General features: G+C 36.0%; 1 protein-coding gene across 4 annotated transcripts; it reads right to left on the bottom strand.

The window, feature by feature from the left end:
* Positions 1 to 204: 204 nt before the first annotated feature.
* Positions 205 to 25,579, bottom strand: LOC123535663 (zinc finger and BTB domain-containing protein 24-like). 4 transcript variants are annotated; one of them, XM_053528371.1, is made up of 10 exons: positions 25,470 to 25,579; positions 22,467 to 22,639; positions 17,798 to 17,926; positions 16,591 to 16,745; positions 15,662 to 15,956; positions 9,622 to 9,750; positions 5,455 to 5,586; positions 3,790 to 4,019; positions 2,887 to 2,970; positions 205 to 2,484 (listed from the first exon to the last, which is right to left on the bottom strand). In XM_053528371.1, the coding sequence occupies exons 2-10, from the start codon at positions 22,618 to 22,620 to the stop codon at positions 1,669 to 1,671; spliced, it is 2,124 nt and encodes a 707-aa protein (XP_053384346.1). In that variant the 5' UTR covers positions 22,621 to 22,639; positions 25,470 to 25,579; the 3' UTR covers positions 205 to 1,668. The 4 variants fall into 4 exon arrangements, with proteins under 4 accessions (XP_053384346.1, XP_045174343.2, XP_045174342.2 ...); XM_045318408.2 differs by having other exon boundaries at positions 25,480 to 25,560; XM_045318407.2 differs by lacking the exon at positions 25,470 to 25,579 and adding an exon at positions 25,236 to 25,366.

Consider the following 25,579-nt stretch of genomic DNA (forward strand, 5'->3'; position numbering starts at 1 on the left):
CATTGGGTGGTGTTTGAATTATACAAGTCGAGTGAATGAAGCTAGATTATCAGTATCATAAAGTCACAGAATCATTTTACCTCTTCTTTAACCCAACTGCAAACTAAAGAAAGCATTTTTAAAATGATGGTTTTTTCCCCTGAATTTAGATATTTAGTTAGAGATTATAAAATATGCTAAGTGAAAGCACGAAACAGCCAGATATATCTGGTGAATATTTTATTTATAAAGAACAAGCAATTATAGTGATAGATAACAAGTTGAGCAAAATGTCTTAACATTTCAGTATCAGACACTACGAATATAAATAATTTAATCCTAGTTCTCAATTAATTTCAAGGGAAGCTGTGGTCTAGTGGTTAAGGCGTCAGCTACTTAACACCGGTGTCTCCCAGCCCCATTGGGGTCGGTGCCACCTCCTAATATGACAGCAATTAGGAACAGTGCCCCCGAGACCGATTACTGTTAAGAGCATAAATTTAGCTGCGGTTGCTGTAAGTAGTACCAACAACCTTAACCATTCAGTCACCCACCTTTATTTTTATGACCTTCAAATGTATTTTCCATATGATAAAATTAAATATAAATTTTCTAAATTTAAGAAAAAAAGAGCTATTATTCTGTTACTGTTATGTTAACTAAGAAAATCACTGAGAGACTTAAAAAGAATGCGACATCAAAAATATCAATATAATAAAAATAGAATGTTTTTCATTGCAGAGTTTGTGTAGCCGTTCTGCGCATGCGCGGAATTATCATCAAATGGAATGCACGGCAAAAATACTCATTTTTTTGCATGTACGCACGCATTTAGTGTATAATGTGCATAATATACTGACTAAAGGTTAGGGTTAGAATCACCATGGTTACAAAATATATATATTTAAGGTGTTTTTGTTCAAATTTAGTTAATCCGGTATATACCGGAGTCTGTAATATATCACGGGCGCACCAACTCTGTATTTAGTCACAGCCATAAAAATATGATGGTCATAATGGCCACAATCTTAAAAAGATACCAAAATGAAAAACTATTCCAGATTTTTTTTCAAATGTCTATAATCAACCTTCGAGGTCTTTAAAAAATCATAATATTTTTGTGTTATTAACACGATTGTTTTTTTTAATGACTAAAGTGTTGCTACAGAATACATTCATTCAAACTCTAAATACCCTGTCCAGTAATTGACATGTACTGGTATCTCCTTTGCAATCTGTTATTGCCCTACTACAACATTACTAACAACTGAATAAGAGAAAGAAATCTAAAAATATTATGTTAATACTTCCTTTGGTTTCCATTACTTATGTACATTTTCAATTCTTATATATATTCAGAGATGTATATTTGGTAACTTTAGTGTCACTTTTTCTTCAAGACATCACAAAGTTCTGACTCATTTGTATTGATAAGAATTTCAACTGTGTTATCAATAAAACTTTAGAGAATATAAGAGTGAATAGCTCTCTGCAAACAACAATATAAAAATAAGACCTCTGTGAATATTACCCAATCTATGATAAATAAAGTGGCAGTGTTAATTAACCCAGGTTTGATTTAAAGATTTCAAATCAAAAACAAAACATTCCATACATGCATTAACAATTTCTGCCTCTCTTCATGCAATTATCAACAAATACACACACACAAAAAAACATGCAACACATTTAGCCTTCCTGGTTTACTACCACGTTTTGTTGGTTTGGCTCTTCTAACACCACCTGTATATAATCTCCGCTAGGGACAGGTTGTCCGTGTGACATTTTATCTACTTCTTGGACTAACAAGTTCCCTTCAGGAAAACCATGCTCAAATGCTACAACCTCTTCATTTATGTTTGTATTTCCATTAATATTATTTGCATAAACTACTTTTTCCAAAGACTTCACAACCATTTCAGATGTCGACTCATCAAAATTTTCCTCCTTAACAACTGTCTCTTCCTTAACATCTGTTGCACTGTTAGACCCAGTGGAGACTTCGATATGCTGTGACGGCAGAGTGTTAACGATTTCCTCCGGAATGGCGCTACCGTCGTAATTCGAGATGAGATAACCACCGCTACCGTCATCTTGCATAACCAGTGTATATTGCTGCTCTCCTCCCGTTACATTCTGCAAATCTGCCAAATTCTCGACTCTTCCATTTTTATTATCTTGCTCTACAGCAAAGTTAACAAAGGCAGATAAGTTATCTGCCCCTGATCCATTGTCAGAACTTTCAGGCACACCATTCACATACGATTCTGTTTGCATTCCAGAGTCCACCTTTTTAACTGAAGATAAGACATTTGCAACAAATTCTCTCATCTCAGCATCTGCCTGTTTCTTTTTGGGCTTTGGCCTCCCTCTTCTCAATCCACCTTCTTTTGGACCTTTCTGATGCATGACAGCATGGAGGTCAAGGTTACTCTGACGTAAGAATCCTCGACCACATACATCACATTTAAACTTTCGCTCTGTTGTGTGTAAAAGCTCATGGCGCTGGAGTTCAGAGAAAGTAAAAGTGAAAATTAGACATTTGTTTTAGTTTTCTTCTGTTCAAATATTTCAATGGAACAGTAATAACCGAATCATTTCAATGCAATATAACTAAATCCCTTTTTTATGTAAGCAATGCATCTATTCAAGATTTCTTCCACTGAATTTCAAAAATGCATCTTCAACCAAATAAATGAAGTTAAAGATTTATTTAAGTTTTCGATGCTGAATTAAGTTCTACAAAACACATAAATGCTGAAGAAAAAATTGAGTTGAGGTTTTATCTAAACAATTAAATGTTAGGCAAACTATATGCCCGACCCCTCCTCCAAAATATGCGAGTCATCGCTATATGCCCAATCCCTCCTCCAAGTCTGGCAAACTAAAGCTTAACAATATTTTTACCTTCATGACCTTCTTCTCTCTAAATCTACGTCCACACACTTCACAGGGAAATGGTCTCTCATCAGTGTGGATACGTGTGTGGGCCTGAAGATATATATAATTGCTGGTTGTAAAATATTTGTCACAATATAGAATTTCATAATAAAGTTGGCGAGAATTTCAGTAGGAGACATGCTGAGTTGTGTCCCTTACACAATACAGTTGTCCAATATATCTAAAGTACATAATATCTAAAATGTTACAAATTCATGTCATAAGTGTATTTGATTTGTCCAATGCTTATTATGTATATAAATGCTTGGTAACTGTGCTAAAGTCAACATGATACAGCTGTTCATGTATATAATTTGTCATTTATATATATGTTAGTTTGCCATATACTGTATAATGTATCACGATTTGATAGCTCTCCATAATGGAGGAAATCAATCTACCTTTCACTTTCCTTCTAATTTTAATATTGTACATGTATTACCATTATACCTGTATGCCCTTATTAACGCCCCTCCCCCACCCCCCCCCCTCAACCACCCCCAATTTTTTCTTGTTCATATTAACATTTAATCCAACTTCTAATGAATGTATTTTAACAATTAGAGTACAACCATAGTGCTGGTATTCATTTATGACCTTAATTAATTTTATCTTTTTACAAATGTTTTTTTAGGGGAGCAAATATTTCAGTAGCTCTATAAAGATCAGTGACCTAACATTTTTTCACCCATACTAACTTAACTAATGCAAGCATCTGTAGATTTTAACACAGAAAAAAAAAGAGAGTAAACTTCAGTTTTAATACAGGTCTTTCAGCAAATTATCACGATCAGTCCAGCAAACAAATTTGTAACTTCTTGGGTTAGACAAATTTACTATTCACTGAAACAGTCTCATCTTAATACTAACCTGTAAATGCCCATACTGTGTAAATGCTTTCTCACAATATCCACATTTGTACGGTCTTTCCCCAGTATGTGTACGTATATGTCGAGACAGGTGGATGTTGGACGTGAATCTCTTTTCACACTGGGTACACTCATAAGGTTTTTCGCCGGTGTGAGCACGACGATGTTTAGGAATCTGGTTACGGTATTTGAATTTCTTCCCACAGATATCACATTCATAGGGCTTTTCTCCTGTATTAATAAAAACAGAGAATGTTTAGACTAGGCACAGTATTGTCTAGAGGCGATAATCTTTTATTTGAAGCACTTTCGAAAACTGACAAAACAGGAAAATGGAGATTTATGACTTTAATACAGGTCATCATTTCATGTGGGTAATTCAGAGCTCTCATACATGTAGATGTCTTTAAAGTAAATATTTCATACACTTTACCAAACAAAGTAAATTATTTCAATATATATTCCACCCTGATTTCGAAAATAATCCCCTCCTCAACCCCTGAAAAATTTCGAATTGAAACTTGAAGTTTGTATTTTTCTTTGTTAGATTTAATGTCGGAACGACACATTTTATGTCATAAGCCGACTTCCCAATTTTTCTTGGTGGAGGAAGATCCCAGGTACCCCTCCCGGCAATATTTCATCACAGGTAGGCACCTGGTTAGAACCACAAACCTTCCAGAAGCCAGCTAGATAGCTTCCACACATGAAGAGTTCTAAGCCCCAAGTGAGGTTGGAACCCATGTGTGAGGGGTAAGTGATTTGAAGTCAGCGACACTAACCACTCAGTCATAGAGGCCCCATTAACTTTGTGTGGAAACAAAAAATAATTAATGCTGTTACATGATTTTATTTAAAACGTAACTAGCATAATCAAACATCTTATCAGTAACCAGAGATTCTCAAAACTTTATCTTGCTAATCTGTATATTTCACTGTGTATCACACAATACAAAAGAAGAAAATTTATGTGCCTATCATAGGAGCTGCAAATGGTTACCTAGAGTTTTTATTTGTTAATTTATAAACGATTAATAGACCACTTCCTGTCTTCTGTAAACTAAGTTATTGAGTTCACACGTGTCTATGCTTCGTTACTGCAAAACATTAACTTTCCTTAGATGGTAAATTTTTTTTTTATCTATTACCTATAGCTAAGAAGTGGATCTTAGTTTCTTCCTGGAACAGGCAATTACCTTGGAAGAACAACCAATCTTTGGTTAGCCAGCTGGACTGCTTCCTCATAAAGAAGAATTCTACATCCAATATTAGAAGTGGTGTTTTGAACTCGCAGAGGTAAGTGGTAACCAGTCAGTGACTGAGGCTCTAGGAATATTTTTCACAATACAGTTGAATTTCATTCTCTCAAACCAGACAGGACTGGCAAAATTTGTTTGAGTTATCTGTAGTTTGAGCCATCAAACAATATACATATAGGGATTTTACCGTGACCTGACAGCGAGTTCGAGTGAAGGGTGGTTCAAATTATCCAAGTTCGAGTGAACAAAGTTCAACTGTAACTAATTTGTAGAAGATTTTTGTGTGTACAAAATGACAAATATCATCTCTGGCCCAGAAACAATTATTTACAGAAAAAATACCTGAATGTGTATGTAAATGGTATATCATCATTCCACCAAAATTTTTTATTACATAGAGTACATACCTGTATGAGTACGTAAATGACACATCATGTCATCTTTTCGCCTGAAACTTTTATTACACAGTGTACAAATGTACGGTTTAGCTCCAGTATGTATTGAATGATGTGAAATTAGGGCTGCCTTCAATGTGAAACCTGTAATGAGAAAAAAAGAAACCTGTGAAACCAACCTAAAGTAACGAAACCAATCCCAAGCAATAAAAACCAACCCTAAGCAATAAAACAAGAGCACCGCCTTGCGGGTGCTGACGCTCATCTGATTTTTTTTGTGTAATAGAAATATTGTCCTACCCATGATTTTCTAAGTCTAAAAAGGGCTATCATTCTTGCAAAAAGCAGGATAGAGTTATGTTTCTTGATGTACAGTGTCCACTTATGATGGTGAAAAACTGTTGCAAGTTTTAAAGCAATAGCTTTGATAGTTTATGAGAAAAGTTGACTTAAACATAATACTCAACCAAGAAAATGATTTTCTAAGTCCAAAAGGGGCAATAATTATTGCAAAAATCAGGATGGAGTTACGCTGCTTGCTGTACAGGGTCAGCTTATGATGGTGAACAAGTATTGCAAGTTTCAAAGCAATAGCTTTAATAGTTTAAGAGAAAAAGTTGACCTAAACATAAAACTTAACCAAGAAATCTGATATTTTCTAAGTCCAAAAGGGGCCATAAATCTTGCAAAAAGCAGGATGGAGTTATGTTTCTTGCTGTACAGGGTCAACTTATGATGGTGAACAAGTGTTGCAAGTTTTAAAGCAATAGCTTTGATAGTTTAGGATAAAAGCTGACCTAAACATAAAACTTAACCAAGAAAACTGATTTTCTAAGTCCAAAAGGGGCAATAAATCTTGCAAAAAGCAAGATGGAGTTATGTTTCTTGCTGTACAGGGTCAGCTTATGATGGTGAACAAGTATTCCAAGTTTCAAAGCAATAGCTTTGACAGTTTGGGAGAAAAGTTGACCTAAACATAAAACTTAACCAAGAAATCTGACATTTTCTAAGTACAAAAGGGGCCATAAATCTTGCAAAAAGCAAGATGGAGTTATGTTTCTTGCTATACAGGGTCAGCTTATGATGGTGAACAAGTATTCCAAGTTTCAAAGCAATAGCTTTGATAGTTTAGGAGAAAAGCTGACCTAAACATAAAACTTAACCAGGCAACGCCGACGCAGACGCCGACGCCGACAACCGCTCAAGTGATGACAATAACTCATCATTTTTTTTCAAAAAATCAGATGAGCTAATAACTGGACTATTCAAAACAATTTAATATACATATAAAATGAGTCAGCAGAAAAAAGCATGAAAAACAGTCATTTGATTTTTGTACACCGTGGGCCAGTTTTCTTTACTGAGCTAAATAAAGTCACTGATTTAGTATTCCTTCCACCTTTTCTGTTACAAGGTTATATCTCAATTTCTCTTTAAAGTATGCCAATACTGTTCATATTAAACATCATTCTAGTGTTCCAATGTTGAACATTGGAATATCTAAAATTTTCATAATAACGTATTAATTTTGAGTTTTTTTGTCAAAACAAGAGCTGTCACTAATGGTGACAAATGCCCCCGCAGTGCCTTGACCTTTGTCTTGGTGACCTTGACCTTTGACCTGGTGACCCCAAAGTCAGTAGGGGTCGTGTACTCAATAAGTACTATCAGCATGTGAAGTTTGAAGGTCCTGGGTGCAGTGGTTCACGAGTAAAGTGCCTTCATGCAAAAAGTTACTGTTTGACTTCTTGACATTGACCTTTGGCCTGGTGACCCCAAAGTCAGTAGGGGTCGTGTACTCAATAAGTACTATCAGCATGTGAAGTTTGAAGGTCCTGGGTGCAGCTGTTCGGCAGTAAAGTGCCTTCATGCCAATATTTAACGTCTGACCTGGTGTCCTTGACCTTTGACCTGGTGACCCTAAAGTCAGTAGGGGTCGTGTACTCAATAAGTACTATCTGCATGTGAAATTTGAAGGTCCTGGGTGCAGTGGTTCGCGAGTAAAGTGCCTTCATGCAAAAAGTTAACGTTTGACTTGGCGACCTTGACCTTTGACCTGGTGACCCCAAAGTCAGTAAGGGTGGTGTACTCAATAAGTACTATCAGCATGTGAAGTTTGAAGGTCCTGGGTGCAGTAGTTCACGAGTAAAGTGCCTTCATGCAAAAAGTTAACGTTGTGACGAATGAACAAATGAACTAACGGATGGACAGTTGAAAACTAATACGCCTCCCTTCGGGAACATAAAAAATAATAGTGGATTATTTTCCATCCATTGATGTAAACTTCAGCCATCTTTGACACCAAAAATTAAACAAGAAATATCAGTAAAACTGATCGATGCTCCCCGAAATTTGCATATTAACCTGGCAGCAAGTTATTTTGCCTTTGTGACCAGTGCAGACCATCCGTGCAGTCTGATCATGGTCTGCACTGTTTGCAATTCAGTCAGTATCTTTTTGGTAAGCACCCCTTTTAACAGTAAATGGTACTGTCCAAATTGAGAGATGGACAAGTTTGTTATAGAAATTTAGCAGGGTAAGGGTTAAAAGAACACAAGTGGCATTTACTGACTGGTCCAAACAGTTTACTGATGTTGAATGATGAAAGGGCAATATCTCATTGAAAACTCATTCCAAGGGATATTGAAGAAAATATAGGCATCTCCTCTTGAGAGTGAAGCGTCCTATGAATTTCTGCTGAATTCCAGGCAGATGTTTCTGAGAAATTCTCACTATGATAGCACTACAGTTTACGAATGTTGAATAATCAAAGGGCAACAGATTAGTCAAAAATCATCAGACTGACCGATACACAAAGATAATATGCACATGTTGTTTTGCTGAATTCCAACCAGTGGCTGCAGAGAAATACTCCGAACATGAAACACTGGGCAGATGGACGGACAGAGAGCTGAACAGAGACTATATCCTTCCCCTTCAGGGAGCATAAAAAAATCAATTTTGACTTTATTTTGTAAATGGACTGCTACAAAACTTTCAGGCATTTAAGTAAGGATAAAAGCAACATTTCCATGCAAAAACTTAACAGGACTTCAAAAAAAAAATCCCCCCTCTCCGAAACTGTGATTTTGTCAGTTTTTTATAAAATAAAATATTTAGGAAATACATACTTTTTTGGTCACAGAATTGACATTATGAAAGATATTTCAAAACTTCAAAACAGATCCTTTGCAGGAGACTTTTATGCTGATGTATAGTTTATGTCTGGATTACAATTCACAAAAAAATCCCGTTACGGATTAGCTGAATCAAACAGCAGCTCAATTTCAATTACAACTTGTTTATAGCCGAACCAGGATCCAATTCTTTCATTTCAGAAATGTCTTATGTTACACATTTCTGTCTACAGCTCTACAAAAATGTTAGTCCCCAAATTGTTGTTAAGTACAAAAAATTGTTCATTATATTTGAGTTTCACTATATCCGCACTCTCAATACCTGAGTTTTACTTTTATGACTGACAATGTTTAAATTATGTTTTGCTGGGTTTAAAGTAAACAAGAAACGCGGCAATGCCACGAAACCAGGTTTTCAACACTTTTCATAAGAATAAAAAAGTATACTGAATCACAGTGCACCACTTTAAAGCACAACCCTAACCCTAACCCTAACCTAACCCTATTTTTAGTAACAATGACCTTGACCTTGATCCCAGAAACCCCAAAATCAATCCCAAGCTACAACTTTATATAAGTTTTCTATACACCAAGTTTCATCAGGATAGCTCATTCCTAAGTTAAGTTATTGACCGGAAACCCGTTTTCTATTTTAAGTAACAGTGACCTTGACCTTGACCCCAGAAACCCCAAAATCAATCCCAGCCTTTGTCTTGATATAAGCTACATACACACCAAGTTTTATTCAAATATCTTTACCGAAACAAAAGTTATTGACCGGAAACACCAGTTTGACGCCGCCCGCCCGCCCATCCGCCCACGACACCCAACGACATACCCCAATCTAATAACTAATAAAAATTAGGTCAAAAGGCAACATTCCAGCTTTTGATGGTGGAGGCAGATCCGATGTATCCATGCAGGCATTATCATAGGAACAGACCGACACCAGGCTAGAACTTTCCGTAAGGTAGCTAGATGGCTTCCTCTAAACTTCAAGTCCGATTTGGTGAGGGTATCTGTTTTTTCCTTTTCCTTTTACCTTTGTTGCAGATGTCACATTTAAAAGGTTTAGCACCAAAATGTGATTGGTAGTGTCCATTGAAACTTTGCAGTTGCTTAAACATCTTTCCACAAACATGACACTTGTGAACTTTGTCTCCAGGTCGAACTGTAAATAGAATTCTCTCTATCAATCTCTGTATTACCTAGTCTTGGCAGTAACAAAAAGTTAATCATTTTCTGCTATAAATAGCAATATAGTGCTATAAATAGCCAAGTGATGCTACAAATAGTCATGTGGTGCTATTAATAGCCATATGGTGCTTTAAACAGCTAGGCCTATAATTAGTAGAATGTTTTCATAGAATCTTTTGTTTCTTCTAATTATTTCTGATTCTGTAGATACAGTACATACTTTTTTTCAAAATATAAGTAAAATTAAAAGTCTTGAAATCGGCTAAAACAAGATCAGATAGGGAAAATGAAATGGGCCCATGTTATGGTGATGGCATTCCTTACTGTTGACAGATAGGGAATAAGTACTTTGTGCATGTAAAAGAACAGGTTTTGGGCTTTCTTAAGATGTATAATATTACATACTTTCCTGCGATTTCTTACACACTGTAATAGATAATATGGTCGAAAAATGGTGTTTTTTCATCGTTATGGTGTTGCAAATAAAAAATGGCAAATTTTAGCAAGCAAATGATCAAAGCAGTATTACATTAATGTGAATTGGCAATAACAGACTTAAAATGTGGCATTTCAAATTAAAGAATGTCAAATTATTTCTTTATCAGTGAAGGAATTAAGTTTTAATAAAAAAAATACGAAAACAGGCCTTCGTTATGTTTTTTTGGTTTTTGAAGGTCTGTCTCTATCACCCTATTACAAAGGCAACAGTGATATGCCAGATACAGTATGGTAGTGTGTGCTGTTGCTGATAATCATATACCACTCTGAATATAAAGATTTTGCTTCAGGTCCAAATGAAAAAAATTGAGTCATAATTTGGTAACATGACTTTTTCGTAGTGTCCGTAGATCAATGTTTGCAATACGTAAATTGTAAGACCCACAAATAATATTTACTATTTTGTATTATTTTCTATTTGAGACTGTCTCAGAGAATTAGCAGAACTAAACATCTTTCTGCTTCTGCGACTGGTTATTTGTTGGGAAGCAACAGAAATTTGTCCGTAGACCGTAGTGTCCGTAGATCAATAATTTAACTGTAGATAATTTTCTTAAAACCAGTACATAATCAATGAGCTTGGGATATTATTGATGTTTTTAAGCATATACTGATTCCAAAGAGATAAAACTTTCATCTTTCAGCGTATTTTAGAAAAATATGTTTTTGTCTATCTTTTCAAGTGAAAATGAACTTTAGCAAGCTATAAAACGAGTTTCACTAAGTGTACTTTAGCCAGATTGCGTTATTTACATACAGTATAACTATCCAATAAGAATCAGCAAACTATAAAGTACATTTAACCACACTTGGTCTCTTAACAGAGCGATTTTTTATATTGTCACTTGATCTACGGACACTACAAGAATGCATGATATGTATACAATCTCTAATATACTTAGTGTTTTACAGCTTTTTGAAAAATTAACATTATAAAAGGGAAATTATAACAAAATGAGGCCAAAAAGAAACATTACAAAAGATAACAATGAAGAGAATGAAAAGAATTATGTGCCTGAGAGTAAGAAGGCCAAATTATGTGTAGATACAGGGCAAAAGTTAAAAGTGACAGTGCAAAATACGAAAAGATGAAACTTAAGGACAGAGAGAGGAAAAAAGGGAAAGGGAAATGCAGAGAATAGCAAAACAGACTGATCCAGTACTGTGCAATGAACTAAGACGTCAAAAAAGAGAACAACAGAGAAGATTTAGGAATAAACAGAAGTTAGATAAATCCTTGATAGATATTTCCCTCTATTATAGTTCTTGATTCAAATAAAAATTACAGAACAGACATAATGTTGCGCAAGAAATATTCTCATATGCTATTCTCTGTTAAAACACTAAAAGTTAGAATAACGTCACGTTATCGTGCGGTGACGTTAATGTTTTTGTTGCAAACAAGAAAGAGTGCTACTATATTTTATCTACTATTTTAGATTAAAGGCATATTAGAATCGAAATAATTCGGGCGGTAATATGTCGTACAAAATAATTGCACTAGGACTGCGCCCTCTTTAAATTATTACGCCCGACGTATAACCGCCCATCGTGCATAGTGTTAAAAAACTCTTTTACTATAAATTATTTCTTAAACAAGAGCTGTCGGAGGACAGCAACGCTCGACTATTCAACAGCCTTGTCACTTGAATGAATACGAAAGTCGAAAAAGGGGCATAATTTAGTAAAAAAGTAAAATAGGGTTATGGAACCTGCATAGTGCTTATCGCTTATCAGCTCATGACTGTGGACAAGTGTATGAAGTTTCAATCCATTCCCATTAGTTGGTACTGACATACCAGCTTACATATAAGAATTTAACCCAAAAGTCCTTTGTAGAAAAAGGGGCATAATTTTGTAAAATGCGAAGTTGAGTTATTGACCCTTTGCACTGCATGTCATATCATGACAGTGAACCTGTGTGTGAAGTTTCAATCCTTTCCCATTAGTGGGTACTGAGATACCAGCTTACATACAAAAATAAAGTTATGGGACCTGCTTTGTGCATGTCAGATCATGACAGTGAACAAGTGTGTGAAGTTTCAATCCATGCCCATTAGTGAGTACTGAGATACCAGCTTACATACAAAACCTTAACCAAAAAATTCTAAGTCGAAAAAGGGGCATAATTTTGTAAAAAAGCAAAATAGAGTTATGGAACTTGTGCAGTGTAAGTCAGTTTATCACAGTAAATAAGTGTGTGAAGTTTCAATCCATTCCCACAAGTGGTTACTGAGATACCAGCTTACATCAGTGGTTAAAGAGGGTAAACACCCACTGGTTTATGCTCTATTTTGGCGGTATCTGACCCTAACAAAAACTGACCAGGAAATACTACCGGTCGATTTTCTGAATAAAATTGATTGATGTGTTTTAAGGCATTTATATCTTATTGGTTAGATATGATTATTACCTTTCTTAAAATCTCCTAAGCTATCAATTCTGAGTAAACTGCTATGCCTAAAAAGTGTCGAATTCGGGACAAAAACTGTTAAGACTTATTTTAGTGTTGTATGTACCTGTGTTTCTTTCTCTCTGTCTGTCTTTCTGTCTGTCTGTCTACGTGTGTGACTGTGTGATATTGTGTGTGTTTGAAGGTAACCAGCAAAACCACATCGGAATACAATTTTGTATCAAATTTTGTGTATTTTTTTTTTCAAATTTTCCTATTAAAAGATTTTGTTTCTAAGTGTATTCAAAACATATCATAGTTCACTGGAAGCTTAAACTTGTGTTACTGTTATTACAGTCTGGTAAATACTCGTGCACTAGTATGTAGTGTCCGTAGAATGCACCACTATACTGGTTCATCGAACTGGCACATGTGTTATTCTTTTTCAAATTGTTTGCTGTTTGTTCAAGGTTGATTGAGGTAGGTTTTTTGTTGTGTTGATGAGTTAATTTGTTAGTACAAACTGTTTGGAATACAAGTTTTTGTCTCAAATAGTTAATATTTTTATTCTTAATGGACATGTTCAACAAAAGATTTCATAGCTGTGAATAATTCAATAGTTTTCTACTGTTATTTTCGAAGTATGGCTGTTTGAAAGTCAATTTTCCAAACTAAATTGTAACAAAAAGGTTAAAATGATGGTGAAACTAAGGTTTAGACGCAGTATGAATTTCTGTAGTGTCCGTAGACGTTATAACAGTGATTCTTTAAGACAAGTTAATGATATTTAAAATGTTTAAAATGTTAAGCATTTGTTTGTGGCTACAAGATTGTGCTTTTTATGCAAAATCTTTATACAGTTTATGCCAGGATAGAGGTTAGATATACATTTTCTACTTAAGAAACACCATCAGAAAAAAATTTTGACTCAGGTTTTGGAAATATGTAACCATAAAAAAAGAAACATTCACATCAGTTGTATTTTTATGATTGTGTAAACCTTACTTTAGTTAGTCATTACATAACTTTCTCTGTATATTGCAACAGCATTGTTGGAATCATCATCAAATCATGTAACATGTTTTGTAGTGTCCGTAGAGATTTTAAAACGTCTTAATGAACCAATTTATTTTCAAAACTCATAAACTTTTAGTCCTGAGCATCTGTTTTGCATAAAAGCACAATGTCTTGTTAGAGAACTGAAGTAGTTTTCCTATCATTGTCAGCTTTTCTGTTAAAATAAAAGAATTTGAAAAGTTTAATAAACAATTTGTGTTATTATAATCATACTTCTTATGCAAATATTAACACAATGATGTCTTCTGTCGAGTGGTTTTCGAGTGAAACTTGCTAAATTGTACTTGTTTAAGCAAGTTACAGTCAAAATGAATCTTTACTTCAGTGTTTTCCATAAATTACACATTGTTATGCCTTGTGTTTGTAGTGTCCGTGACTCTGCTACCCTCATATAATTGCTGCCTTGTAAATTTTATAGCAGACAGCCCTAGTCAAAAAGGTTTTGGTATTTGGTCCCTGGTATATTAGACCATGACATGGGCTGAAAAAATGAGGATTTGAAAAACTTTATTTTTTTGGCAAAATTGCAACATAAATTCCCTATCTGATCTTGTTTTAGCCGAATACATGCGATTGTGCATATTATATTTCTAAAACAAGAGCGCCGCCAAGCGGGGCAATATACGCCCGAAGGCTTACATTATAGGATGGGAGCAAAATTTTAAGAACTTGACTGTTGTTGCCCCAAAGGACTGGAACAACAAAAGGATAACTTCAAAAAAACAAATCTAAGTCCACAAAAAAAATATTCAAAGTCTACAAAAAATCCTTATCAGGTACAGGTATGTAAAAATACACCTTAAAATTGGAGGTACCATCCATGTTGTACCACAGAAAAGTGGTCTCGGTTTTTCCCTACGGCCAATAATAAAAAAGTTCCAAAATAAGCTATTTATAGTAACATAAAAGGGAAGTAATTAAAAAAAAAATTATTGTAAGTACAAAAAAGAGATCTGCCAAATAAAAACAAGAGCACTGCAATGCAGAGCAATATACACAAAGCAAAGTCATATATGACCTTTGACCCTTAAGTGTGACCTTGACCTTGAAGCAAGTCATCCGGAAGATGCGCTCTGCACATCGTCTTGGTGTGGTGAACATTTGTGTCAAGTTTCTTTGAAATCCTTCAAGGGGTTCAAGAGTTACAGAGCGGACACGAAACAAAGTGATATGACCTTTGACTCCTAAGTGTGACCTTGACCTTGAAGCGAGACATCCAAAACATGCGCTCTGCACATCGTCTCGGTGTGGTGAACATTTGTGTAAAGTTTCCTTGAAATCCTTCAAGGGGTTCAAGAGTTGCAGACACGAAATTGCTAATGGACAGACGGACGGACAGATGGACAGACAGACACCAGCATCATAACATAATACGTCCCTTCGGGCGTATAAAAACAATTGTTTTTAACAAACCCGTCTGAATAGTTATTAGCATTTGATTTGGTATTAAAGAAAAATATGTAATCAAAGGGAATGCAAGTCTGCTTGGAATTCTGAACAGATATATATACTGGATTTTTTCTACTATCAGTCCAATACAGTTAAAAATAGAGCAATGTTACAGCATGGTACCCTGTCCTATCAATATCATTAGCAAATAATAGCATGAGCTGGGACCATTTTGTGACTTTGTTGAACTAATGCAAGATTTTGGTAAATAAAACTGTAATCTAGCTTTTCCAACATTTTTTATAGGTCCATTGCACTCAAATCAGTATCTGGCACTATCAATGAAACTGGCACCCAAATGAGAAACAAGCGTTATCTATTCAGAAGTGTTGACAGTTGACACTGTCCTTTCACTTTATTTAATAAGCAATGAACCTTTGACGAATAAATCAGGGTGACTCTTGATAGAAAATGTGAAAAACTGCCAGATGTGATTCAGTTGTTACATTATTTCTTTGCAAAAACTTACCGCTTCCTCGTGGAGTGATTCTTTTAACAACATTCATTCCAGGGTTGGCTATCACAAGACCTTGATCGAGTGTCATTCCCTCTGGTAATGTTATCTCCTGTATAATCACTTGTGGCATATCCCGACTACCGTCACTGGCAGCGCCCAGATCTGTGAGCAGTGAGGCGGGTATTTCTCTTGAACCGCCTCCCTCCGCAAACACTGTGATCACCTGTGGTCTTCCGTCGGTGTCAGTAGTTGTGACTTTTATCATTTGTAGACCAGGTACCTCCTCAACCGTGGTTTCATTTTCAACCTAGGAAATAAATATACGCCAAACTTCAAGTAATCTTGTATCATAATACTTCTTTATAACCCTGAAGCAATATTAGACAGAACTTTGTCAAGTCTTTTTTTAAACATTTCAGGATTGCCACCTGGTGGAATTGGGAAAATATCTCTGTAATTGTCTAAATTGGGAAAAATTGAACATTTATAATATGTATACAGATTTTTTTATTATATTTGGAAATGTTAGGTGTCATCTTGATATTTGTTAAGCAGTAACTGTTGTTTACTGAACCTTAATTTACTGAGAACTTTATCCTTAAAAAGTAGAAAAACTACTGTAAATCAGTAAAAACAATAATATATTTGGGAACAGTAAGTTTAAACTTGGGAAAAAGCCACATTTTTTCTTGCTTTGGGACTGCCTCTTTATCAGAGGTAACTTTATAACTGAAGATGCTTTAGTAGAAAAGCGCATGTCTCCCCCAATGCATAGTAGTAATAGGTAAGAAGTAAATATAGGGGACAGGAGCAGAAGTCCAAGAGACACCAAGAAGTAAATAGGGGACAGGAGCAAAAGTGTTGGGGAGACATAAAGAAAATAAGCCCTGGTTTTAATGGCAAGTCTACGTCATTTCAATATAATACAATTATATCAATACCTCTTGATTTTCTATAGACTGTAAGGTTTGAACACTTCCTTGTACCTCGTCTTGTTGGTCTATGGACTGTTCCCCAATACTTTCTACTGTTCCTTCAGCTACTGCCATTGCCCCTTCAGTAACAGCAACTGTTCCATCAGTAACCGATTCTGCTTCTGTAAAATATTCAAACACAGCATGTTCAATTCAATTTAAAGTCACGACAAAAAAATAAGGCTAAACTGAGATTCTGAAATAAGAGTGTAAGAAGATGCTCCTCAGACATGGACTGGATGAAACCATTGGCCTACTGCCCACCACTGACATTTTTTTTCAGTATTTTGGGAAGATGACAAATACCCTAAAGCTTTGAGAATTCCAATTACCCAAATAAGAATTAAATCTATTTTTTTGTGCGTGTCTATACCGATTTAAACCACATTAGGACTTCTTGCAAATCAATGAATTGCACAAAAATAGTAAGTGGTTTGCTTTCTGCGAGTATCAGAAGATCAAAGAAATGTCAGTGTATCGATCTATTCAGCAGCTAAACAGAACAGACAAGAAGTTCCTCTCGAAAAAAAATTGTGATTCACTTTCAGACAGAAGTACAGGTCCTGATTTTTATAGAAAAATCTTTAAATCAAAGAAAAAATCATAAAGTCTTGTTGATTGTAGATGATTTTTGAAATCAATATTGCTTGACTTTATACAGAGAAAGAACAGTATTTTTACCAAAAACTTTTAAACAGTATAAATAGGAATTTTGTCTTGAATTTCTGAGAAGAAACAGAACAAAATGGTTCTGATAGAATAATACTGCACCTCATCTAAACCATATTTATCCTATTTACCATGATGTTTTATGAAAGATACCTTCTTCCAGCGATTGAAATGGCAAAATGTATACCGGTAGATATCAACCCTGAGAGGCCTTGAAAATAAATTATAATTTGTATGCCACTAAACTGCTTCTATAATATTTATGAGGCATATCCAAAACATATTTGTCATATTTACCATGTTTTATGAAAGATACCTTCCAGCTATTGTATCTGGCAAAATGCAGAGATATCAACCGTTGATATATATATGGATGAGAATATCTTCATTTGTTATATGAGGATGAGAAGACCTGAACATTGACTAAATATTTGTATGCGACTAAACTGCTTCTGAAATATTTATAATGTGTCACATGTATCCAAACTAAATTTATCACATTTACCATGTTTTATGCAAGATACGTTCCAGCTATTGATCTGGAAGAATGCATGTAAAGCCGCTTCCTGCTCTGAAGTTACATGTACAGTCAATGCCTGGCTCCCATCTTCTGATACAGTTTCACTCTTCGACTCTAAAACAAGACAAACTTGTGTAACAGAATATAAAGATTGAAGTAGACAGATTAAACTGAACAAGTTCGCTTATCCACTGTAATACTAAATCTACAAAGTTTAAGTTGATCTAAATGCTATGTTCAATTCCTATATAAACAAGTCAATTTCACTGGCAAGAGTATTTTAACCTCTGTTTTATAGGGAAATAAACCACTACTAATGGACTTGAGGATTTTTTTCCTTCATACTGGAGCCACTATCCAGCTCAGTGAGTATTTTTCTGTCGCCATTTTGACATGTAAATTCCCCTAAAGTTCTTTTTACGCATTTCATCCAAGGCTCAAATATGTTACCGGTCATCTAATTTCTACTGAAATGTAGTAGTTTTAGCAATAATACCATTTCTATCTTTGGGCAACTTACCTCCACACTACACCGTACCTTAAAAGCGAGAGAAAACAAGAGGGCCATGAAGGCCCTGTATCGCTCACCTGACCTATTGACCTAAAGATCATCAAGATAGTTTCATTAAAGGCACTTTCCATAGAATCGCAAGCAATCTTATCATTTGTCTATTATTTTCTTTATGGTTTCAGACTATGCAAATAGCAATAATTTTATCTAAATTCCATTTTGTTACTTTGTAATCGCTTATTTTCATCGGAGTACCGAAACCTATTTTTAGAATGTGAAATTGAAAGTAGCCTATGATAATCAAAAGAGCGCACATTTAGCTGGCAAACAGTAACAAAATTGGCGATGATGTCAGTCTGTATTTCTTGTACATGTGAGCATTGAGCTTGTTGTGCCCTGAGCGGAGCCTGACCATCATCACTTGTTCAGACCGATCAAGGAGATGAAAAGCATCTTCCTCCATCCTTGGTCTCGTTAGTGCCTTGATGATGGTGACTTTCTCTTTGTAACTCACAGGTTCTGTTGGTTGTAGCTCCTATATATATAGCTAGCTAGCCAGTTTGTCTGCCTCTTCATTGCCTGCATGTCCACAATGGGATGGAATCCACTGAAGTGCTACTTTGCAGGTTATACTCAGTCTCTGCATTCTTCTGGCTAGCTGCGGAGCTTTACTGTTGATCAGAGCTTCCATGACAGACATTGCATCTGTGAGAAAGACGACTGAGGAGCTTTCTTCTGCCGAGTCTTCAACCACTGAGACGGCCTTCATGAGTGCTTCAGTCTCTGCCTTGTAATTGCTGCAGTGTTTTCCTGTGGCTGCATGGAGCGTTTCTCTCTTGCCAGATGGGTATTGAATGAAAACTCCTGCTCCTCCATCTTTGACGGCGCATGTGGCTGATCCGTCTGTATAGACATGAGTCCATGATTCCGGAGGATAGTCTTCATTGATCATAGCAAGTGTGAGGCTCTTCTGAATGCCTTCATCCTCTTGCTTCCCGCGGTCAAGACAAGAACAGCAAGTCTGACTGTCACTGAGGACAGATCATTCGCTAGTGGGTTTATAATGTCTTCACTACCTAGGGGAGTCGTTGGTATGCTCAGCTCAGTTTTGAACTCTCGGTTGAGTTTCTTTGCCTCATGTACGAAGCTGCTACGTTTGAGCCGATTCTTTGTGTAGCCATCTAGCTTGGCTTTCATGGGATGGTCTTGAAAAGACCTGAACTTCTCTGCTTGAAGCAGAACCTTTGCATGTCTTCTGTCTTGTAACGGCTGTGTGCCTGTTAGCTTCTCCATGAAGGAGATTGGTTAGACTTTGTAGCACCTGTCATGATCCGCAGTGCTTGGTTCTGGACCTTAACTAAAGCCTGTTGGTTAGTTTTGGCAGTAGTGGACCAGGCAGTTGAGCTATACTCTAAATGGAGTCTCACTGTTCCCTGATATACTGTCTTGAGTATTTGCTCATTTGCTCCCCATGTTGTTCCAGCAAGTTTGCGCATCATGGCAAGCTTCCTATGGGCCTTCCTTTCTGCTTGACTGTGGGGCTTCCAGGTTAGCCGTTTGTCAAAGGTCACTCCGACGTATTTTGCCTCGTCTGCTTCAATCAGCGAAGTATTTCCCATCTTGATTTTACCCGCCCTCTGCTTTGACGACAGGGAGAATAGTGTGGTGGACGAAATCATTCAAATGATTGCAGTCTTATTCTTAATGGGGTATAGCCTCAAAAAAAAAAAAAATTATGAAATGGGTTCATTATTCTATACCATATACTTTTTAAGCTATGAGCACCACAGACAAAAAATCCACTATTTTGGCTATTTCAAGGGCCTTAACTCTGTAATAAACACTAAAATTTTCAAGAAGAATGCCAAGTGTGCAAGGTCACATTATGATAAAGACTCAAGCAGGTTTCATGAATTTACATTAAATAGTTTTTGAGTGAGGCACATAATTAGGTGAAAATGTGCATTTTTTGACTATTTCAGGGGCCATTACTCCAGAAATAGGGAGCGGAGCCAGACGAAAAATAGGAGGTGCACAAGTTCATACCATGATAAAGATTCATGCAAGGTTTCATCAATTTATATTAAATACTTTTTGAGCAAGGCATGGCACAAGGTGAAAATGTGCATTTTTGACTATTTCAGGGGCCATAACTGTAAAAATAGGGGGCGGACCCAGATTAAAAATAGGAGGTGCGCAAGTTCATATCATGATTAAGACTCATGCAAGGTTTCATGAATCTATATATATCAAATACTTTTTGAGTTAGGCGTGTCACAACGTGAAAATTTGCATTTTTGACTGTTTCAGGGGCCATAACTGTAGAAATAGGGGGCGGACCCAGATGAAAAATAGGAGTTGCGCAAGTTCATATCACGATTAAGACTCATACAAGGTTTCATGAATCTATATCAAATACTTTTTGAGCTAGGCGTGTCACAAGGTGAAAATATGCATTTGTGACTATTTCAGGGGCCATAACTCAAAAATTAGGGGGCGGAGCCAGACGAAAAATAGAAGGTGCGCAAGTTCATATCATGATAAAGACTCATGCAAGGTTTCATTAATTTATATCAAATACTTTTTGAGCTAGGCGTGTCACGAACTTCAGACGGACGCACGGACAAGAGCAAATCTATATGCCCCCACCACTCATGGGGGGCACAAAAATCAATATTACCCACGGCCATTTCCATTTATAATACACAATGTGTCATCAACCGAGGCATTAGTGATTAGACATCCATTACACAATGCTGTCATATGCCTCTAAAGTCTTGATCTTTTGACTTTAATTTAACATGCGACACACCAATGACAGAGCTTTCGATGTTGAACGCGTGACGTATTTTATTGGCAAAATTATTTAGCTCTGGTGGACATATGTCATTGTTGATGTGACATAAGGACCATTTGACGGACAGACGACTTGACGGATGCACGCAGGCACGACGGACTCTGGACACAGCATTATCACAATAGCTCACCATGAGCACTTTGTACTCAGGTGAGCTAGCTTACAAGAGCTGTCAGTGGACAGCACGCTTGACTATTCTCAGAGCTTGATAGTATAATATAAGCAATGAGTAAAACTTTAACATTACAATAAGCATATTCTAAGTCGAGAAGGGGCCACAATTCAGTCAAAATGCTTGATAGAGTTGCCTCCTCCTTTTTACAGACTGGGGTAATGATGGTAAACAAGTATGCAAAATATGAAAGCAATATCTCAATGGACTTTGAAAATATTTGGGATGGTACGCAAACTTTGACATTTATTCGAAGTCGAAAAGGGGCCATAATTCAGTCAAAATGATCGATAGAGTTGCCTCCTCCTTTTCACAGACTGGGGTCATGATGGTTGACAAGTATGCAAAATATGAAAGCAATATCTCAATGGACTGAAAATATTTGGGGTGGTACGCAAACTTTAACATTTATTCTAAGTCAAAAAGAGGCCATAATTCAGTCAAAATGTTTGATAGAGTTGCCTCCTCCTTTTTACAGACTGGGGTCATGATGGTAAACAAGTATGCAAAATATGAAAGCAATATCTCAATGGACTTTGAAAATATTTGAGGTGGTACGCAAACTTTAACATTTGTGTGACACTCACGCCGACGCCGGGGCGAGTAGGATAGCTCTCCTATTCTTTGAATAGTCGAGCTAAAAAGTGAACAAACGCTCCACCTGACTACGCATTCTTTAAACCAACAAAAAATGATGCGATCATCCCCAAAACATAGTGAAAGGTATACTGAATATTCTACTGGATTAAATAATTCGGTAGCAAGTGTGAAGCCAAAGCAAGCCAAGGGAGAAAAAGAAGCAAAAACCTGAATGCTAATCTGAAACTTACCTGCAAACAAATTCTAATGTTACACCTAATAAATATGTTATAAAATTAATTTCTGTTTTTGTTTTTTTTTCACAGTTACAAATTCTCAGGAGTAAAATTATTCCTAGTCAATTTCAGATTTTACCATTTAACTCATTCACAAAATTTATGATGAGTAAATACTCATAGGCCAAAAAAATTATCTAGAGCCCTGCTTTTAAAACACATTTTTTCCAAATTTCAAGAACCTGTATTTTAGTCAGTATTTTGATTATCCCAAAGGATCACTTTTGTGTTTAAGGTACCTTTAATAAGCTGCCAGCTATTGATCTGAAAGAATGCTTCCATAGCAGCCTCTTGTTCCGCCGTCACACCCACAGTAATAAGTCTTGTCTCATTAGAGTTGCCTTCCATGTCATCCAGGGACAGCTGGATAGTCTCCAAGCTTTCAGTATCCATGGTAACAAAATCCCTGGATCTGTAATATTAAAAGAAAACTGAAGTCTAGGAACTGCTTTTGTTTTGGTTAAAGCATATATACGTATGTGTTAAAATATCATCTGCAAACCCCCATTGTGAAAAAGAGGATTAAAATTGTGAAAACAACAGTTAAAATTGTTTAAACAGTTCCTTTTTTAAGTTACATTGTTCAGAAACCAATAATGTTAATAAGTTACGGGAGACTGGGGCACCATGGTACATCAGATGTAACTTTTTTCTGGAAAGTAAACTTATCTATAGATCTAAATTGCTAAAAAATGGTCTGTGTTCTCCCTGATAAAGACAGCTCTAGGAGAACTGACTGCATAGGATCAGAGTGGTTGATACCATCTTTCTTCAGAGTCGATACTCCAGAACTGTTGCTCTTCAAGCTCTTGACTTAAGAGTAGAGCTTCTTTGACTTGGTACCGGGCTCGCTGACCATGTTCCGCACATACTCATTCTTGACGTTGCGGCACTTATTCTGGGTTTCCTTCTGAATCTTTCTGTATATGTCCCAGTCCGACTGGTTTTTGGATTTAAGCGCTTTCCTGTAAGCCCTCTTTTTCCATCTAGCTAGACATCTGATGAGACGGTTACACCAGGGTTGACTGAATTGTTTATACCGGTCATTGTTTAATGGTTGCCATGATGTGTCCCGTGGTGCCCTGGTTTCGGGATACATTTTAGTGCTAGTCTTCTACGATGGCATCATGCCTATCTCAGAAACGAAAACATGAAACATGACCATTAACTACCCCTCATGTACATGAAGGATAGTATAACAATTACAGAAAGTTAATTAAAGATGTTTTAGAAAAATAAAAAAGGATCATTTTTGTCCAAAGGTTCCCCAGTCTCCACTATGCCTTTATTATTATGAAATTCACGAGTGAGACGAGACTATTATGATGTCATGCAGGGGGTGGAGTTACGTCCAAACAAAATGGCAGTAGATTTTTGACAGGCCTTGGATTTCAGTGGAATTTTGGAGGCTAAATTCTTTAATGAAGATTGATTTCTCTTAGGACTGATGAAAATTGAGGTTCATCTTTGGTAATTGTGTTATACTTATCACTTGTATTTATGTTGTGTTTCACAGATAAAGCTAAGAGGGGCGCAGTTTGGGCACTCCAGGATAGGTCTTGTCTTCAATACTGAAATTTTACTCAATTTTAGCCAAAATGACGCGAAAATTCCCAATTCCAGGGGTATGGCCTATGGGTCATATTCCCTAAATGACAAAAAAAAAAACAACCCCGATTGCTTAAGGCTTAAGCTAGTCCGAGTCTTTAGAATGAGAGACGTGTTTAGATCAAGAGAATGTCTATCAGATAAGGCAGTGGCTAGGTAGCCGGTTCCGGCTACCTAGACCAAAAGTCTACGTAGCCGGTTCCGGCTACCTAGACTAAAGGTCTAGGTAGCCGGTTCTATTATATATGTACATATCATATATGAACACAGAAGTCAAGGTAGCCGGCTTTAATAAACTTTGTTATAAAGGATCATTATATAAGTTAAATAAATTACAATTTTGTGACTTATTATTTACTAAAAATATGTGATTTACCTGTTTATTTCGCCGTATTTACGCACTCGTATGATATCGGCCCATATTATGTTATGTTTATCATTAAATGATCAAAGTGTCGTTATCGTCGTCGGCGTGTTTAAATGGCATGTTTATTAATTAAAAGTAAACTTTTTAATAAAATTTTGTAGTTTGTTGTAAATTGAAAAAAATAAATATTAAAAATTGATAGATGATTTCAATTGCTGGCGATCCTTTAGAATTTAGTCTTTTGATATGTACATGTAATTATACATTTCACATTTATCACGCTACCTTAGAATAAATGTTCAAACAAACAATTAGAACCAATCAAGATCATTGACTTATAGACAAACCGGCGAAGAAATTAATAAGTAATTAGTTAATTAATTAAAGACGCACATAGAAGTGCGAAAGAGATGATTACTTAAAATTTTCACTTAAAAAAGGCATAGGAAATGATCAAACGCCATTATGTTCAGTAGAGCCGCATCATTTTATGTACGATGATACTCTTTGTTTTATCTTTTCTTAACTGTTTGTTTTGTTTTCTTTAAAGATTTAATCACTGTATCTTGAATATGTATTGAGTACATTCTAACATAACAAAATTTCCACCGATATGATATGAGTGCGTAAATACGGCAAATTAACAGGTATTTAACACAAATAATAAACAATAAATCACAAGAAATGTATTTTATTTAACTAATATAATGATCCTTATAATCCTTTATAGATACAGTTTATTAAAGCCGGCTACCTTTACTTACATGTTTCATATACGATATGTATATAGAGCCGGCTATCTAGACCTTTAGTCTAGGTAGCCCGAACCGGCTACGTAGACTAAATGTCTAGGTAGCCAGAACCGGCTACCTAGCCACTGCCATCAGATAAAGTCGCCCATCTGTTTATCTTTGCTTGATCTTTTTAAAAATTTAATACAGTCGACTTATTTCAGAATATGACCTTCACATAAATAATTTTTTCTTTGGTTCTATCAACAACTACATCAGGAAGCGAGTGAAATTTTTATTACAGTTCAATATAAACCGAAAGTAAAGATGTTGTTGTTTTTTTATTCGGCATTTCAGTTTTAATCTGAGAAATCAAAGATGTTCCAAAGTTGTCTTGAAAACGGAACACCTCGGTCATCGTTGCAGACGGCGAAAATGGGAAAAAAATCAAGAACATTTCCTGAACAGTTTCAAGGAAGCCATATTTTAAAACATTGCTTAATGAATTCAATGATTTTTAACTGCTGAAAACCCACCAAAAAATACCAAAATAATGTTTGTCTTTGATCAACAAAATGGCTCCGCTATTCTCTCTCGTTGTCGCGTATGCGCATGCGGAAACATTCTGCACTCTTGCTTGTGTCAC

The sequence above is a fragment of the Mercenaria mercenaria genome, chromosome 17, assembly GCF_021730395.1.
Source record: "Mercenaria mercenaria strain notata chromosome 17, MADL_Memer_1, whole genome shotgun sequence".
NCBI classification, from domain to species: Eukaryota; Metazoa; Mollusca; class Bivalvia; order Venerida; family Veneridae; genus Mercenaria; species Mercenaria mercenaria.